We start from the raw sequence: 18,046 nt of genomic DNA, 5'->3' as shown, positions 1-18,046 counted from the left end.
AATGCGAACATGATATGGACAATGACTATGTTTGCTAAAATAATATTTTAGCGTTTCAAATGCTTCTCTTATAAATGTTATTATTAAATGTTTAATAGGACTTACACAAAATTTCTTTTACAAATCAATAACAACAAATTAATTACCACATTCTAATATTTTGTTTTGGATTCTCTATCATCGTATTTCGACTCTGATCGTATAATTTTGAATTAAACTTCAGAATATAAAATGTGAGAGCTAAACATATAAAAGAAAGTCCATAATATTTAGTTGAATGACATGTGTAGTTATATTAAATGTGTAAAGCATTTTTTTAAAAATATTTTATCCAAGAACGATTGAATTTTATACTAATCTACATGAATGTACGCTTAAAAATAAAAAATCATCACTATATTTCATAATTTGGACAGAATACATCCTAACCTTGAACTTGAAGGTAAAATCTCTCTCTCTCTCTCTCTCTCTCTCTCATTTTGTGGTTTTTGGCAAGAGGTAAGGCTACAATAATATATTAATATTGATGTGAGCTCACTAAAGTCAAATTCTAATGATGAATACGCCATCAAAATTGGTTCTCGCAGCACTATGACGAGGCTGATTTTGATGCCACAAAGGGACGGCTTTTGAACAAACAAACAACGAAGCGATACTATTATAAGAACCTAGTATTGAAGATTTCGCCATATGTCTCTTTAATTCTCTGCATTGTTTACTGAGGCAGGGAGGGAGAGACAGAGAGTCGAGCTTTGGCTTTTCTTGGACAGAACCATAAATATTCCCTTCTAACTCGAATATTTCAGCCACCTTACTCTACACAGTTCGATTCTTTGCATCAATATTCTCCTAAATATTCATTGCCTCGTAAAGGTGCGGCTTTTTAGTGTTCATTTGCTTTAAAAGGATCGTTCTCTTTTCCTTCTCAGAATTCTGACTTCTGTAATTCTATAGGTAAAAGTGGTCTTCTGGCCTTCTGGGTATATTGAAAACGCGAGAAAAATAACCCTGTTTTGGTATTCATGGGTAGAAGAGGATTGCAAAGTGTTGCACAGAATAACAAAGATGTGGTTGTTGTCAGTTCTGGGATTAAGATTCAATGGAATTCTCAAGAGGGTAGTTCTTGTTCTGGTGGCTTATTTGCCAGCGTTGGTCAAGCAGGTCTGGGGTTTGGGATTCCATCGAATCCTCAGAGTCCTAAAGACGAAGACATTAAATCCCTGTGTGGTACTACACACATGATTTATCTGTCAATGCCCGAATCAAGGTTTGGGTTTAGTTGGCTTCCGGAATCGGTGACTGGTGAGGCATTGGAGGTTGGAGAGGACGAGCTGGTGATGAAGAAGAAGAAGAAGAATAAGAGGGATGGTCTTAAACTGAAAATTAAGATTGGTGATCCTTCAATGAGGAGGTTGGTTAGTGGGGCAATCGCAGGTGCGGTATCAAGGACTGTGGTAGCACCACTGGAGACAATAAGGACACATTTGATGGTTGGGAGCTTGGGACACTCGACGACTGAGGTGTTTCAAAATATCATGGAAACTGATGGATGGAAGGGCTTGTTCAAGGGTAACTTCGTTAATATAATCCGGGTTGCTCCAAGCAAGGCTATTGAGGTGTGCAATTAGTAGTTTGAGTTTTCATGTTTTGATTTTGATGCATGACATGATATTTTTTAATGTCATATGATATGATAGATCATTATGGTGTTTGATTACTAAATCGGAGCATCGCTTTGCCGGCTAAGTGGTTAGACCACTATCATGGATTTTGAATGGATGCCATTTTGTGGACCAACAATATCTTAATTACAGACATCTAATAGCATATCTCATCACTTCTATTTGAAGACACCATTATTTGTCACTGTTAATTTCCACAACCTACTGCAGTCCAACAGGATTAAGGTTTTCATACTGAGATTCTGATATAGCACTAGAACCTTGCATATTGTGCTGTGTTAAGTCCATTTTATTGACAGACTCTGGTATGTTTTGATGGAAAATTCTGCAGTTATTTGCTTTTGACACGGTTAAGAAGCACTTGACTCCTAAGCCTGGGATAGAACCCAAAAGCCCAATTCCTGCTTCATTAATTGCAGGTGCTGTTGCTGGAGTTAGCTCTACCTTGGCTACATACCCTCTCGAGTTACTCAAAACCCGAATAACTGTCCAGGTAACTCAAGTCTTGAGAAGAATTTGGGAATTTGCTAAATTGTCATCTTCTTCAGTATGAGGTCATTTTAAATCTTATGTAATGGTTCTTATTTTATCTAATTGTAGAGAGGAGTATATAAGAATCTCTTGGATGCATTATTTAAAATAGTGAAGGAGGAGGGACCTGCAGAATTATATAGAGGCCTCACCCCAAGTGTAATCGGAGTAATTCCATATGCTGCCACTAATTATTTTGCTTATGATACATTACGAAAAGCTTACAAGAAAGCTTTCAAGAAGGAGGAAATCGGAAGTATCATGACTCTCTTGATTGGATCAGCCGCCGGAGCAATTTCCAGTACTGCAACTTTCCCACTTGAGGTGGCTCGAAGGCATATGCAAGCCGCTGGAGCCATCAATGGGAGGCAGTACCAAAGCATGCTTCATGCTCTTCTAAGCATACTTGAACACGAAGGTCTCCGGGGTCTGTACAGAGGGTTGGGCCCAAGTTGCATGAAATTGGTCCCTGCTGCTGGGATATCTTTCATGTGCTATGAGGCATGCAAGAGGGTGCTGATTGAGAAAGAAGAAGATAATTAACCTTGGAGGGCAGAATTTGTTGTTTGCGTTTTGAAGCAATAGTATACAGTTTTGGGTTCTTACAGTTTGTAGATAGAGGAAAACGAAGGTTCACGTCGGCGAAATTGACTTACTGTGACCTTTTGAATTACATTTTTATGATAGGATTTAGATCTGAGGATGGTAATTAAACTAAGTTTTTAGCATTAAAGTGCTTTTAGAATGATCTCTGATATTTACCAGAAGAGGAATCATTTCTATGTTTCAGATCAGATGCTGCTTAGTTTATTTACTTTGATGCAACACTGCTTAACACAGTTTGGAAGGTTTTGAGATTGGAAATTCTCTATGTCCAAGTTAAGGCTTGGTATTTCATATCATCATGGCAAGAAGACAGAAGAGTGGTAGTTTGCAACACACCCATGTCTGACTGTCTTTTGCTACATTGACATGGACTAGGATTCAAATGACAATTTCATCTTTGATAACAGATCATTTTTTTTTATAAGTAATCAATAATATATTAATAAAGATGGGCAAAACCCAAGTACACAAGATGGTATACAAGAGATAAGACCTATCTAGATCAAAGTAAGGGAAACTAAGCCATTAAAATCTAAAGCAATTGCCCATAAAAATAAAGTGCTGAAAAATAGAGTTTGAAGTTCCTCTGGAGACTGCTCCTTGTTTTCGAAAGTCCGATCATTGCACTCTTGTCATATACACCACATAATACAAATCGGGATCATTTTCCACACCGCCTTGATTTGTTGAACTCCACTTGGAAGTATCCAACTGGCCAATAGATATACCACAAAAGCAGGCATAACAAAGGATAGCTCAATCGAGCTAAAGACTTCCACCCACAAAGCTCTAGATGTCTCGCAGTGTAGCAAGAGGTGTTCCACTGTCTCGCCAGATCTCTTACACATACAACACCAGTCAAGTATAACTATCTAGCGCTTCCTCAGATTGTCGGTAGTCAGAATCCTCTCCAACGCTATTGTCCAAGTAAAAAACAACTGCTTTTGGAGGGTCCTAATTTCTCCAAATTCTCCTCCATGGGAATGGAATGTTTGCGGCTTGGGAAAGAGACTTATGAAATGATCGAACTGAGAAAATGCCCTTACCCACTAGAGTCCACCACATCCTATCACCTTGCTGTCTATTGGGCTTCACATAATAAAGAAGGCTGAAAAAAGCCTCAAAGGTGTCCACTTCTCAATCTTGCGCCGCTCTACTAAATGTGACATTCCACTGCACTTGGTCTCCTAATAGAGTCATATGGTCCTCTATTGAAGCATCCTGGTTACGTGGCACTCGAAAAATAGCTGGAAATGCATCCTTTAGAGGCTCATTTCCACACTGTATGTCTCTCATTCGTCTACACGCCTTATCTCAACTGACTAGGTAAAATTTGAATTCATCCACTATCTCATCCCATAGGAAATTAAGATATGGTTTATCAAATCCGAGCCGCTACCATGGCAGGCAATTGGAACAAAGATAAAAAAAAAATACGTCGGTAAGTTACAGAGGGTACTCTTAATAAGAGTCAAACGACCACCTTTTGACAAATACAGTCTCTTTTACCCTGCCAATTTCCTTCCTGTCTTCTCTATGACTGAATCCCATACGGATGAGGCACTTGCGGCAGTCCCCAATGGCAATCCCAAGTAGGTAATGGGGAGAGAAGCTACCTTGCACCCAAGAATACTAGCTAGTTGCCTAGTGTTGCTCACGTTCCCCACTAGCACTAACTTTGACTTGTCATAATTAACTTTCAGGCCCAACTAATTAACTTTCAGGCCCAACGCTGCTTCAAAGCATAATAACAAAGCCTTCACTTCCCTCAACTGGTTTCTATCTGCCTCACAAACCTCACAGAATAAGAGTGTGTCATCTGTAAAAAGTGAATGAGACAAAGTAATAATACCCTTTAACGATAACAAAGAGAAGTGGGGACAAAAGATCTCCCTGCCTTAGACCTCAAGAGATGCTAAAAAAGCCGGTAGGACAGCCATTAATCAAGCCGGCACGACACCTAGCCCCAAAGCCACTTCTCCCCCACAAATACAAGAGGAAATCCCAATTTACGTGGTCATAAGTCTTCTCCATATCTAGTTTGCAAATAATTCCAGTGGAACTCGCCTTTAATCTGCTATCCAGTCCCTCGTTCGCTATGAGGACTGAACCAAAATTTATCATCCCTTAACAAAAGCATTTTGTGGCTTCGAAATGATCTTACCCAAAACCGTCCCCAATCTGTTAGCAATAACCTTGAAAATAATTTTATACACCCCATTCACAAGGCTAATGGGTCCAATGTTTTTAGTGGAAAGAAACATTCATTGTCTATTGAGATCAGGGCTGGCTATAGTTCGGATGTAGATACACAACTTTGGAAACCAAGATCAAATTCATGGATACATGTCATAGATAAACCAAAAGAAAGCTTGAAATGCGGCAGTGCATTAGTTTTTTAATTTTCAATGCTTATCTCATGTAGTTTACAACCTATAATACTAATTCAACAATAAATTTTCAACCATGATGCCTATCCAAAAAAGAGCAAACACATAATGTATGTTTACCAAAATCTATGCCAAAAATTCCAATAAGAAAATAAATTTTTAAATAACAAACACATTTGGTTTCTACACTAACACAATTTGGTGGTTACAAAATCATTAGGACCACAAATAGATTCCTACAAATCTCTTGTAAATAAAATTGACTCCTTAAGTGCATTTGCCAGAACTAGAACAACAAAAGCAAAGCAAACCAGACACTAAGAAACAACCCGCTTCAACTTTGCTCATCACCATCAACACCATCCCTCGATTCCCTCTCCTCAGCGGCAGCCGCCATCAATTCATCGAAGTTTTCTGTCTTCCCGAGCATTATTTCAATCTGAGGGCAGGAAAAGAAAAACATAAACCATCTGTCATCAAAGGGATATTCGGAAAAAAAAAAATCAGTTTTACAATGAAAACATTTTGTTTTGATAAGTAGTTTTACAATGGCAACATATGGTGGGAAATTCACCATGATGACATATCAATATGGAAAATGCAGGATTTAGATCCTAAAAAGTTCCTGCACGAAATCTACAACCTAGAGTGGGAAAAAGATGGACACATAAAACGGGTCATCAGCATTTATGGCTGCTCAAGTAAATTTCTCAGGCAATATCAAATGCTTGATAAATATATTGGACCCACTTTATGTATCTATCTCTTTCTCACTCTAAGCCCTATAAACTCTAGGGGGTCCAACTCAAAGAATACAAGTTGCATGTGTTTGTGGGTGAGTGATGAAACACTCCATCCTGTTCATCAGTTTAATATAAACTGCCATTGACATGCATGTCGGTTAAGGTAAAGCAAAAAGGAAACATCAAAACATATTAGCATTAACTTTACCTTTGCCTTTTGGATCGGTCGCCCCCTTGAGTCATCCTTAATGTCAACAGTTGAGGTCATGATCCCTGCAGAAAGAGAATGTCATTTTTTATGACAATCAAACTGTATGCTTATAACCAGTACAGGGTAGACAAAAAAATCTTACTCTTCTCAACAGCCAGTCCATTATTTTTCAGAATTTCTGCTATAGTGACAACCGTGGCAATAGCTGAAAATATAACAAAATGAACACACTAATAAGGGAAATGTCAGAATGAAACACTAAAATTAGTAAGTTAAAAGCACAGGAAGCAACAAATCCTATCAAATGCCCACCAAAGCCAGTTACATGCAAATTATCCATATGGGAAGAAACTCAACAAATCAACCATATCCCCATAGATTTGCTTTAACTCATATTATAATTACAAGTATAATACATCGGACAATATTCAGAAATATAATATAGTTACGAATATTACATTGGATGATGCTCAGATAATACAAAAGCCAAATGAAATGTACAAAGGAGTAATAGAGCAGTCCCTTGAACATATATCTGGTAACTTTTACCAACTCAGTAGCAACAGGATTTCTTTTTCTTTATGGCATGGAACCTCACCAAGGCAGGGCCCTCTGGACTTACCTGTGGGGAGTATACACCAGATACATGACCCCACCAAAACCGCATATTGGTTAATTCTGGGGACAGCAGCAAGAGAAGATTACAAGAACAAAGCAGAAAATCCTAGGCTTCCAGGAATCTAAGGTGGAGAAGCTTAGGGGATTCAGATCTCCTAGAGTTTTTTATCGAACTCGAGGGCCTAGAGTAGAGAGAGAGAGAGAGAAAGAGAAAGAGAGAGAGAGAGAGAGACATAAAAGTGGACCCCCCACAGCATTTATAGTTGTCGGAAGAAATTTCTTGGGCAGCATTAAAAGCCTAATGAATGCGATAGGGCAAACTTTATGTGTCTTATCTCCCTCCGACTCTAGGCCATACAGTTCAGACAAGACTCTTGGGGATATCTCTATCCAAACTTGGAAGCACCCCCAAAGCAAACCAGAAGTTTTCTTCAATTTATGGCAATTAAATTACATTACTACTTCATGCTGAAATGACACCCCAAAAACAACAGATAAATCTGGACGAATGTACCATAGTAGTATTCAATCCCGGTTCTATACAAATCCCTGTGCAAATCTCTGGAAAAAAATTTAACGTAATAATCGATTGAGCAGTAAAATAAGCAGCTATTTCTTACATTAGGTCGGTAATGTCAGTCTGCAGATAGACATTTACGATTTATGACCATAAACTACCATAAATAAAATTACATAGTTAGGCCATTGAATTCATACGGGAACTACAAACATGTAAAGCGAATTTACGAAATGAAGATTGAAGAGAACTGCCCTTCGTGTTTTATAAAATAAAAAAATTATTGCTTTTAGAAAAAAAATTATGTGAAGATAAATAAATGGACAAACTTTTAAAAAAATGGATATAACAGAATGAAACATTACCCATTCCAAGGGCGGAGAGCTCGACCTCGTTATGCTGTTGCATATACCTCTGCATGAAAGATAAATCGTACCCATCATTAATCAACAGCAAAAATCAAATATTTACCAACAATACAATAATTCCTAGAGAAGATTCGAAAGCCCCTAGTTATGCAGATTTAGAGTAACCGCATCAAATACCTAAAACACAGATATAAAATTACATATGCTCAGGATGCAGAGAGATAGAGAGAGGGGAACCTTAGCGAGATTGACGTAGAAGAATAAAGGCTTCTTAGTGTTGGAGACTTGGATCCGGTTCTTCTTGTGGGAGTCTCCGGCCAGGTTTATGGCGTTCACTCCTTCTGTGATCTCTTCCATTGAGCTTGACTGACCTAAACCCTAACCTTAACCCTAACTCTCTCTGCCTCTGTCCGACGAGATTTGAGAATGGTAACACGGAGGGAAAGGAATACCACAGAAGACAAAGTTGTGGAAACTGGATATAACCTAAGAATGAAATCTTCACAGCCACTCCACACTTCACTTTTTTTTTTTTTTTTTTATCGAATATTTATTATATAAATAATAAATAAATAATTTAATAAACTCAAAAAAAATTAAAAAAAATTTTAAAAATTTTAAAATTTTAAAAAAATATAAAGTATAGAATATGATAAAGATTATATAGTAAAACTCATAACCTAACACTGTGTATCTTTTTTATTTTCTTAAATTAGTTTTCTTAATTTTTAATTTTTTAGTATTATTAGTTTACATTTTAGAAACGAGTCAAATTCTGATCCATCGTGACAGGTGAGTATATGCATCGATATTTTTCTTTGGGATTCTATAGGGAATTAAAAGAAATAATCAAATTTTTTTTATAATAATTAAGTCGTAGAAAATATATTTAAAGATTTTGTACTTGCCATTAGTTTCAATTAGATAATCTCAAATTATCATAATCGTAGTTGGATTTTTTTTTTTTTTTTGTCTAATCGGAATCAGAGGTATTGTCTGACCGATTCTAACCCCACTTCGATCCAACTTCGACTTTATTATTTGATTCTAATTTTGCCTTCGATATTATACATATGTGATGAAAATATGTATTATTTATATATTGATCATATATAATACTAACTACTATAGTTATATAATAAGAACTTATACAGTTAAATTTAATATTATACTAGTATGATTTAATTATTATAAAATAGTATACTTGTACTATAATATAAATAGATAATAGTTTAGTATATGTAAATATTTTAGTATTACTATCATACATAATAAGTATAGAAATAAGTCTAGTGTAATAAGTTAATAATGTGTAATATTATAATATAATAACATGTAATTAAACGTTAGAAATAAGTATAGTATAAAAATAAATTAGACGCAAGTATAGAAATAAATATAGTATAATAAGTTAATAATACATGACACTATAATATAATAACATGTACTTAGACACTAGAAATAATATATAATACTATAATAAAATAATATGTAATTAAACACTGTAATATAATTTTAGTATAGAAATAAGTCTAATAAAATAAGTTAATAACACGTATCATGTAGTATAATAAAGTGTAATTAGATACTAGTGAATGAATATTTATTAATATGAAATTATGAATGATAGAATATCAAGAATAGCCTAAAACGCTTACTGTATATTTTTTATTTCTTTATTTTTTTTTTAACTCCAGGTTTGCATAGGATATGAAATATTTGTAGCTATACTTTTTGTTTTTTCATATCTAGTTTTTTTGTTTTTGTTTTTTTTTTTTTTTTTTGTAATGTTTTTAGTAAACTTGAAACTTGAAAGCTCACAAGAAAAAGAAGCCCAAAAAAATCTCAAACCCAACTTTACTCTGACAAGTTGGAGTTAGAGTTGCATCAGAGTCTACGCAAGTTGGAGTCGAAGTTCAAATTCAAACTCTGACATAGTCAAAGTTGGAGTAGAATTCGGATTTAAGGGATATCAATTCCGATTCAGCCAATGCTCACCCATATCTTTGAGACAAATAAAAAAATTATTATAATAACTTTTTCTTTTAATAACTAGTGGGTTAAATGTTGTTATCATTATTAACTATTAATGGTATTAAGGTTTGAATTAGTACAATTAATAATAATAATAATAATAATAATAATAGAAAAGTATTCCACATTCATTGTTGACCAATACAAATTAAAAGAATTACATTTATCATTTTTTTGGTTCTCCTCTCAACGTATTAAATGATTGGTCTATAAATAAAACATAACAGATAGTTTTCAATCATTAAATATCATATCACGAGATAGTAGAAAGATAATAGTAAAATGAATGATGTGTAACATTACTCTTAAAAAAATATAACAATACTTTCAAACAGTAGAAAAATATTTCTTATCAAAATTCTCATCTTATAAACAACATTCATTCACAGAGCAAATGAATCTCACAAAAACATCAAGATTCAGTTGGCATGTATTTTTAACTTAAAAGAGAAAAAGCATACAACAAATTTTGATAAAGTTCCCCGTAGTAAATCAGCTTACATCCGCCGTTGGGCTTTTGCATCTTTTTTCTCAAGCTCTCCCAAGTATTCCACTTTCTTGGATACTCAGTTAAACCAGTCGATGTGAATAATATCAGCATACCATATATATGTACATGCATGCATGCATGCATACTTCTTGTTTTTTCACGTTCAACTGAATTCCAACTGTTGTCCATATTTCTTTGATTTTCCTTTCACATGGATCTAAACCACTAATCCCCTGTTCAGCTCCACACAAGAATCAACCTGTTATGATTTGAGGATTAAAAATCTAACCAAATTAGTATTCAACAGTCTTAAAACTTTTGAATTAATGGTTAAGTCTTTAACAATTAGTATCAAAGTAGAGATCACGTCACGAATTCAAGTCATAGGAGATCAACCTATAGGCTGATTAAAATGTCTTGATACTTTGTATGGGCATGATGTTAAGTCATTAAATACTTATAGATGAGCGAAACCGCCAAAAGAAAAAAAGCTACCACTGAGTCAATATCGATAGAGTGAACTGCTGTGGATGTCAAATTCGAAAACGTGGTAAAATATTATGATCTTGAAGGTTAAAAATTTAACAAAATTAGTATCCAACGTTCTTAAGACTTTTGGATCAATGGTTAAATTTTTAACACAACTATTCAACAACAATAAAGATATGTTAAAGGGGGAAAAAAGAAAGAGAGGAAAATTAGGCCGAAATCCCACATGGGGTCGCAGGGCAATGCTGATATTAAAGTCGATACGAATAGTTTCTTCGTTACAAACAGCTACATAGAGAAGTCACATACTCAATTGATGAGAGATACATTTCAATAAAGAGAAATGAAAAGAAACTAGAAATAGCCTTTTCATTTTTTAGAGGCTCAAAAGGAGGTAATCAAGAGCTATGCCATAGTTCCCTCAACAGAACAAAACAAAAGCACGTCAGTAGAACTTCAATTTCCTGTGTAGAAGACCATCTGAAAGACTACGGACTACTGTAGGATTATACTCAAATCTGTTTCCGATGTGTACTTACTATATACCATGCGCAACCATGCTGGTTCTAGTCAAAAAGATGTCGACAGAGGGGGAATGAGGCCCTTTTGGTCTAGTGCCAACCACTGGCGCCACCAGATGAAAAATTATGTCCGTATCCATACGAACCAGAAGTATAAGAATCAACACCGGTGTTGCCATAGGAATTAGCAGCAGCATAATCATCACTGGTTGCAACAGCATGAGAAAGAGCATAAGAGGAAGCAGCAGCATTGCCACAAGTGCTTGAATAGTAATCATTCTCACTCTCAGATTGAGCATCTCTTCGGAAATCATAGCCACCAAACTTGTTGCCCCCAAATCGGTTAGTTCGACCAGTACCACCAACATTAGATGCTCTCTTAGCATAATCACTAAGCCAAAGAGGAACTTCCTGCTTTGCTTCCTGCATGAGTTCAACAAGTGCCTTTGCAAGAGGCAGGTTCTTCTCAGTGAAGAATGCAGTTGCCAGACCGGAGTTACCAGCACGACCTGTTCTCCCAATCCTGTGGACATAGTCATCTATGTCTTTTGGCAAGTCAAAATTGATGACATGGGCAACATGTGGGACGTCCAAACCTCGTGAAGCAACATCTGTTGCCACCAAAATGGGAGTGGTACCACTTCTGAAAGATTTCAAAGCTCGTTCTCTCTCCTTCACAATTAATAAGTAAACATGAAGATACCAACCAATATATAAATAAAAGATAGCATATGCACCAAGTAATATATCTCAAACCCATTCTTGGCGAGAATCATAATTTTTATTCTAATCCTTTCTGTTATAATGGAAGACATACAATAGAATAACGCCTCTGCTGCAAAAAGATAAATGAATAATTTATAATTGATTTATATAAAAAAAAAAAATGAAAACTTGACTTATTCTCATTTCCATCAACTATAGTTCTAGGAGAGCAACTGCATCCTAAAGACGTATTGTAAATTGACACTTGAACATAACAACAACAGAAGTTCTTCCTTATACTTCAATCTGAATACTCATAACTTCAGTTATTCACATTTATTACGAGGGAAATCGAAATAGAACCTTTCCCTTAATCACTCACATGGCACTCAACATAATAGAGCACCCACTTGCATTAATACGAAGGAATTCCTACATATGCTGTACATCAAAATAAAAACTTTCAGAAAAGCTGCACCAAATTTGTGCAGCATAGCAAGCAGAAAACAGAAACTGATCTTAGCTCATATACAGAAACGGTGCAAGCAAGAGAGAGAATGTGATCTAACCATTTGCACTTTGTCACCATGAATTGCAATTGCTGGAAAACCTTTCATGGACAACCAGTTTTCTAATGCATCTGCTCCTCTCTTTGTCTCCACAAATACTAAGGTCAAAGCATTCTGTGGCAAAACAAAGTAAAGTTTTTTTTTTTTTTTTGATAAAAAAAAACAAGTACAGTTTATGATCATTAGCTCATGAAAACAATCCAAGTGTTCAAATGTGCAAAATAAATAATACAATTACTTTAGACAAATGTGTGTGAAAGTAATGCCAGAACTGTGCAAGTACGAAGAGAAGGGGTGTTTAATTTGAAAAGAAACAAAGGGTTAGTCTACCTTGCCATGGGTTCCATTCATCCTCTGGCCTTGTAGAAGGTTGATAAGATGGTTTCTTTTATCCACATCGTGAACAAATTCAACTCTTTGAGAAATAAGATCAGTGCTAGAACCAACTCTTCCAACTGCCACAAATATGTAGTTTGAAAGAAAATCCGATGCAAGTCTCTGCAAGATGCAACAAAAGTGTGACTTTTATGAACACAACTCAAGCTAATAAATGGTTGAATAGAAACAAGCCCCAGCCCAACAAAGATTAGCATTACTGATGCTCAATGCCCCAACCAAAATCAAACTGCATAATTAACCTTGGAGGTAGCAGTCAACAGGAAAGCCTCAAATGAACAAGACCCTTACTTTTCATCAAAAGACCAAGTCTATAACCAAGAACCAAAAGGCACATGATGCTCATTAGGACCTTGCATTTACGACCCAAATAGATAAACTCAATCCCCATCAAATGATTTAAGAACCAACCTAAGAGGGAAAGAGTACAATGAATAAAAGTTTAAGATCTAAGATGAGGGATCCCAATGACACTTTTCAAATTATTTTCCAAAGTACCATCAAACATGAAAGTCTCCAAAAGCACTTTCTCAAGCTACATGAAACTAAGAGAACCCCTACCACTCAATAGGACAATGAATTATGTAATGAATTTGACAAGCAAGTTAGAAATACATGGGAGATGGTTGGCAATTATCTATTTCATTGGAACAAAATATCATTTCATATTGTTTACTAGTGTCAAAATGATGGAAAATTCTACAGAACTATACCCTCGTCCTGCTATTTCTTTGGATCAATAAATAAGAATTTTATTGATGAGAACTAGGCACAACCCAAATACATGGGATATATACAAGACACCTGCGCATGATTGAATAGGGATACAAGGAATTCATGGATATTCAGACCGTTGAAGTCTAGTACAATCAACCAATGGAGTGAAGTGTTAAAAAAGAAAACTCTAAGTTTGTCCATTGACCGATTGCGATCTTCAAAACTTCTATCATTCCTCTCTCTCTCTCCAAAGACACCACCATAGGCAAATGGGGACCATCCTCCATATGGCTATGATTTGCGACTTGCCACACAAGCCTCTCCAATTTGCTAGGAAATCAACTACCCTTCTTGGCATCACCCAAGCTATCCCCCATTCTAGCAAAGAATTTATTCCATAAGGTCATGGCCACCTCACAGCGAAGAAGTAAATGGTCCAGTCTCCCTGCTCCTTTTACACCCTCATCCTGCTCTAATCCTACTATTATAAGGTTAGTAGGAAGGTGGCATTGCTGATCAACCTTTAAATTTTTCTTTAAAAAAGTAAATGACAATCCAAGGATAATGAAAAGTGCCACATTTTATATAGTGGGATGAAAATGGTATAGAAGTGTAGTTTGTAGCATTACTACAAAATTATATGAAGCATAATTCATCTAATTTCCCACATGGAAAGTCGCAAAAAGGGCAGCAGTTAAAGAAGGAAAACGTCAACCAACCTGTATCTCACTTGGGAATGTAGCACTGAAAAACATTGTCTGTCTTTCGCTGCATGGAGGCATGTCCATTTCCTTGACAATCTTCCGGATTTGGGGCTCAAAGCCCATGTCAAGCATTCGATCAGCCTCATCTAATGCCAAGTATTTTATTGCCCTAAGTGAAACTCTTGATCTCTCAATCATATCCACTAATCGCCCCGGTGTAGCCACCAAGATGTCGACGCCTTTTTCCAAGTTTCGGAACTGCAGAGTCAACAGTTAGAAGTAGAAACAGCAAACAAAAGGAATTTAATCTCATCTTTACCAAGGATTGGAGGGTAACCTACTATGGTTGATTCCCATGGGGGCTTCTCCAATTAAGTAATCAAAATGAAAAATGAGGCAAATGATTGCAAGCTCAGAAATCTTTTGATGATATAAAATAATTTATGAGCATAAACAAAGCAGTACATTTTCCGGATTCAATGAATGCACCAAAGATGTGTTGATAAATACATATAGATTTGGTCCAACTTACAATTTGACAAGATGAAAATATAATATGTTGCAAACTACAAAAATAGGAACCTGAAGGACAGTTGAGATATCTTTTTTTATCGGTAAATACGAATTTTATTGAAAAAAGCGAAGCCAAGTACACGGGACATATACAAGAGTAACATCTATGCATGGGTGTCTAAAGATACAAGAAAATCATGTACGTTCATGCCATTAAAGTCTATTACAATCGACCAATGGAATAACGTTTGGAAGGACAATTGAGATATCAACACCATAGTGAGATTAAATGCCAACCATACCAGTAGGATCATGAGAAAAAAAAAAAAAAACAAGGGCATACGAACAAACATGTAGTTTGGGAAGTTACGGGAAGGGCAGCTACGCTCACTAATCTATATAATCTTTTCTTCCTGCATGCACGTGTAGCAGTCATAGCTAGGTCACCGCACAAAGAATTTAAAAAATTGATATTACTGTGAGAATACGAGCTGTTAACAAAGTGAGGTTCATTAATGAGGGTAATTCAAAGATGATAGAAGATGCAGAACTTGGGTTGGCACAAGATAATTTCAATTTGCTGATGCCATCTTCAACATCCACCGTTAACCATTATATAAGATACTCACTAGCTCATACATTGCTGCTTACCTACTTTAGTGCTAACAAAAACGAGATAATCTCAACACTTTGTGAAAAAAAAACAGGTAATAGTACCTTTTTTTTATTGGCACAGGATGTCTGAAACAAAATCTTGACTAAGGCCCTCACAAGGAATTTCCTGCAACTACACATCGGGTAATTCAAGGAAGAATTTCTCCAATCCAATGGCTCCTAGAAATCATTTGCACCCAATGGCTTAAACCTTAACCCTAAAGGGAGCACACCACTAAGACCAATGCTCTTACTACTTGAGCCAACCCCTAAGGTTAGGTAATCGTACTTTTTAACACAGCATCATAAAAACAAATGTGCAGGATTTAACCCTTAAGTGTATTAATTGCACGACCAAGTAGTGACTTCTAAATGGAAATCCGCACTTACCAATAAAAGATGAGAAACCCAGAACATGTATTTTTTTTATCGGTAACCTAGAACATGGATGTCAATCGTAACTTTTTTTTTTCATAGATAATTAAGAAATTTTATTCATAGAAGTAGGCGGATGTCAATCGAAACTTATCCCTGAGGGTATCGCCAAGTCATTGACAGAATAAAGTAATACATAACATTCGAATTTATAATTCTTTTTCCCTCCCTACGTTTTCCTACCAAACAAACAAAGGGCCACACAATTTTATTACAATCAACGAAGTATTCCAAAATTATTATAATAATAAAAAAAAAACAGCAATCCCAAGCCACGTACTCAACACAAAAAATGAGCATATGCATCATCTTAATATGAAGAATTATATTTATACTTCAACAAAATATTACGCGAGCAAGAAATACAAAACATCCAAATATTAGACCAGCAAGACCATGAGATTCCACAAACCTGTTGAGAAATTGGAGCCCCACCATACGCAACAGAGATCTTGACCCCAGTCTGATACGCAAACTTCTTAGCCTCATCATGTATCTACAAGAAAAGTACCACAAAAAATATACGGAACTGAATCCCCGCTATCCAAACCAAAACCGACACCCATTTGGCATTAAATACGATAAACAAAGCAAATGAATAACCTGACAAGACAACTCCCGAGTCGGGGACAGGATAAGCGCAACCGGACACGCGACTCGATTCGGCCTCGTAAACTGGTTTCCATTCAGAATCCCAGAGATGATTGGGAAGCAAAACGCAGCGGTTTTGCCAGACCCAGTTTGGGCACAGGCCATTAGGTCGCGCCCAGCCATGACAATGGGAATGGCGTGGCGCTGAATCGGAGTGGGCTTCACGTAGTTACACCGCTTGATATTCCGGTTTAGACCCTCACCCAAGTCAATTTCCGCGAATGTGTTGACCGGTGTAGGAATATCAGAGCCACTGGCCTCCACCGGAATGTCCTCGTACGCCTCCAAATTCATCGACTCTGACTCAGTGTTGGCCTCGTCGTCATTGACATCCAGCTCGTCGAACTTGGAAGAGATATCAAAAGGGGTTTGTGTTTGTGTTTGGTTTTGGTTCCAGCGCTCGGTCTGGTAAAACCGGCCACGACCACGACCACGACCTCTGCCGCGACCCCGATCGTTTCGAAGCTCGAGGTGAGTTGACTCATTGGGTAAGCTGTACGCGTTGTGGTTGGGTACGGGGACACATTTTTTCCTGAGGTGCGGAGGGATGTAGGTGAGTCGAGCCGGGCGAGTTGGCTTCGGAGTTGAATCGTTTCTAGCGTCAGACCATGTCATTGTCACTGCTATCAGTAGCTCAAGGCGAAGCCAAGCTCACTCAAAAGAGTGAAAACCAAACCACCCTGAAAGCCTAAAAAATGAAAACGCTCTCTCTGTACGGGCGAACAAAAGAATGAAATCAGTTTCTCGTAAGAAAATGAATGACGTCGTGGGTGTCTGAGTTAGCATAAAGAAAACCCCATTAGAACAGTAACGAAAGAAAGAAGATGCGTCGGTTCAAAAGGGATCACTGTCTCCATCTTTGTGACTGCATCTTCATCATGTATGCAGGGGTGGGGAGAGGAAAGCTGCAAAACCCTAATAACTGTAGAATAGTAGAAAAAGGAGAGGAAGAGGAGATATCCGAGGAAGAAGGAGATACAGGCCAACTCCACGTTCGTTAAATGAAGGCCTGGACATTCTTGTTGGACGAAATTGGCCTCAGAATTGAGTTCATATTTCGGAAATGTCCCTGGATGATGTGACGTGTGAGGAGTTAGGAGTGTGCGACAGAGAGTAGAATCGAAAATATCTTTAAGAGGTGGGGCCGGGTAGATAAGAAGTGGTGAATTCTGATTCTTTGGAAAGCTGGGTAGCTAGTGGGCCCGAGGACTGCTGGAGTCAGGGTATATTGGGGCCAGTGGTACAGTTCAGATACGCGCAATTAATGAGCGTGGACTGGTACCTATGAAAAGCTCAACGGTCACAAGGGTAGAATCGGAGTTTTGAAATTTTAGAAAGGTTGCTAGTGCCACCCCGTGACATGCCATGCACCTCCTCACCCAACGCGGACAAATGGTGAGAGTCTGTTAACGAAATCTGTTTATAATTGTTTTTTTTTTAGAAATGCAAATTTAACAAAATTAAATTTATAAATTGAAGTATTTTTATATGATTCAATATAT

The 18,046-nt window shown here is 36.8% G+C and overlaps 3 protein-coding genes across 3 annotated transcripts; 1 reads left to right on the top strand and 2 right to left on the bottom strand.

Annotated features, from left to right (window-relative positions):
* The first annotated feature begins 736 nt into the window (after window positions 1-736).
* On the top strand, window positions 737-3,033 carry LOC109006248 (adenine nucleotide transporter BT1, chloroplastic/mitochondrial-like). The gene is made up of 4 exons (XM_018985463.2): window positions 737-873; window positions 955-1,616; window positions 2,014-2,175; window positions 2,283-3,033. Exons 2-4 carry the CDS (start codon window positions 1,023-1,025, stop codon window positions 2,754-2,756), a joined length of 1,230 nt encoding a protein of 409 aa, XP_018841008.1. The 5' UTR covers window positions 737-873; window positions 955-1,022; the 3' UTR covers window positions 2,757-3,033.
* Window positions 3,034-5,322: 2,289 nt separating this feature from the next.
* LOC109006250 (uncharacterized protein At2g34160-like) lies at window positions 5,323-8,164 on the bottom strand. Its single transcript, XM_018985464.2, has 5 exons — window positions 7,904-8,164; window positions 7,664-7,712; window positions 6,306-6,368; window positions 6,161-6,225; window positions 5,323-5,648 (listed from the first exon to the last, which is right to left on the bottom strand). Exons 1-5 carry the CDS (start codon window positions 8,021-8,023, stop codon window positions 5,544-5,546), a joined length of 402 nt encoding a protein of 133 aa, XP_018841009.1. The 5' UTR covers window positions 8,024-8,164; the 3' UTR covers window positions 5,323-5,543.
* A 2,724-nt stretch (window positions 8,165-10,888) lies between these two features.
* On the bottom strand, window positions 10,889-17,518 carry LOC109006251 (DEAD-box ATP-dependent RNA helicase 52C-like). The gene is made up of 6 exons (XM_018985465.2): window positions 16,497-17,518; window positions 16,306-16,389; window positions 14,307-14,549; window positions 12,805-12,972; window positions 12,475-12,588; window positions 10,889-11,872 (listed from the first exon to the last, which is right to left on the bottom strand). The coding sequence occupies exons 1-6, from the start codon at window positions 17,157-17,159 to the stop codon at window positions 11,291-11,293; spliced, it is 1,854 nt and encodes a 617-aa protein (XP_018841010.1). The 5' UTR covers window positions 17,160-17,518; the 3' UTR covers window positions 10,889-11,290.
* Window positions 17,519-18,046: the final 528 nt, after the last annotated feature.

Source organism: Juglans regia, chromosome 1 (assembly GCF_001411555.2).
Source record: "Juglans regia cultivar Chandler chromosome 1, Walnut 2.0, whole genome shotgun sequence".
Taxonomy (NCBI): domain Eukaryota; kingdom Viridiplantae; phylum Streptophyta; class Magnoliopsida; order Fagales; family Juglandaceae; genus Juglans; species Juglans regia.
Note: the sequence above shows the minus strand (reverse complement) of the source record. Positions and strands in the feature narration are given on the sequence as shown.

What these genes read in the sequence shown, in the direction of transcription:
- LOC109006251 (XM_018985465.2), bottom strand. Translation starts at nt 17,159, where the DNA reads ATGACATGGTCTGACGCTAGAAACGATTCAACTCCGAAGCCAACTCGC. An exon ending in GGGCTCCAATTTCTCAACAG is followed by an intron (nt 14,550 to 16,305) that starts GTTTGTGGAATC and finishes TTGACTCTGCAG; the next exon opens with TTCCGAAACTTGGAAAAAGG. An exon ending in CATTCCCAAGTGAGATACAG is followed by an intron (nt 12,973 to 14,306) that starts GTTGGTTGACGT and finishes TGCATCTTGCAG; the next exon opens with AGACTTGCATCGGATTTTCT.
- LOC109006250 (XM_018985464.2), bottom strand. Translation starts at nt 8,023, where the DNA reads ATGGAAGAGATCACAGAAGGAGTGAACGCCATAAACCTGGCCGGAGAC. An exon ending in TCTACGTCAATCTCGCTAAG is followed by an intron (nt 7,713 to 7,903) that starts GTTCCCCTCTCT and finishes TCTTTCATGCAG; the next exon opens with AGGTATATGCAACAGCATAA. An exon ending in GCTCTCCGCCCTTGGAATGG is followed by an intron (nt 6,369 to 7,663) that starts GTAATGTTTCAT and finishes TTATATTTTCAG; the next exon opens with CTATTGCCACGGTTGTCACT.
- LOC109006248 (XM_018985463.2), top strand. Translation starts at nt 1,023, where the DNA reads ATGGGTAGAAGAGGATTGCAAAGTGTTGCACAGAATAACAAAGATGTG. An exon ending in CTCCAAGCAAGGCTATTGAG is followed by an intron (nt 1,617 to 2,013) that starts GTGTGCAATTAG and finishes AAAATTCTGCAG; the next exon opens with TTATTTGCTTTTGACACGGT. An exon ending in AAACCCGAATAACTGTCCAG is followed by an intron (nt 2,176 to 2,282) that starts GTAACTCAAGTC and finishes ATCTAATTGTAG; the next exon opens with AGAGGAGTATATAAGAATCT.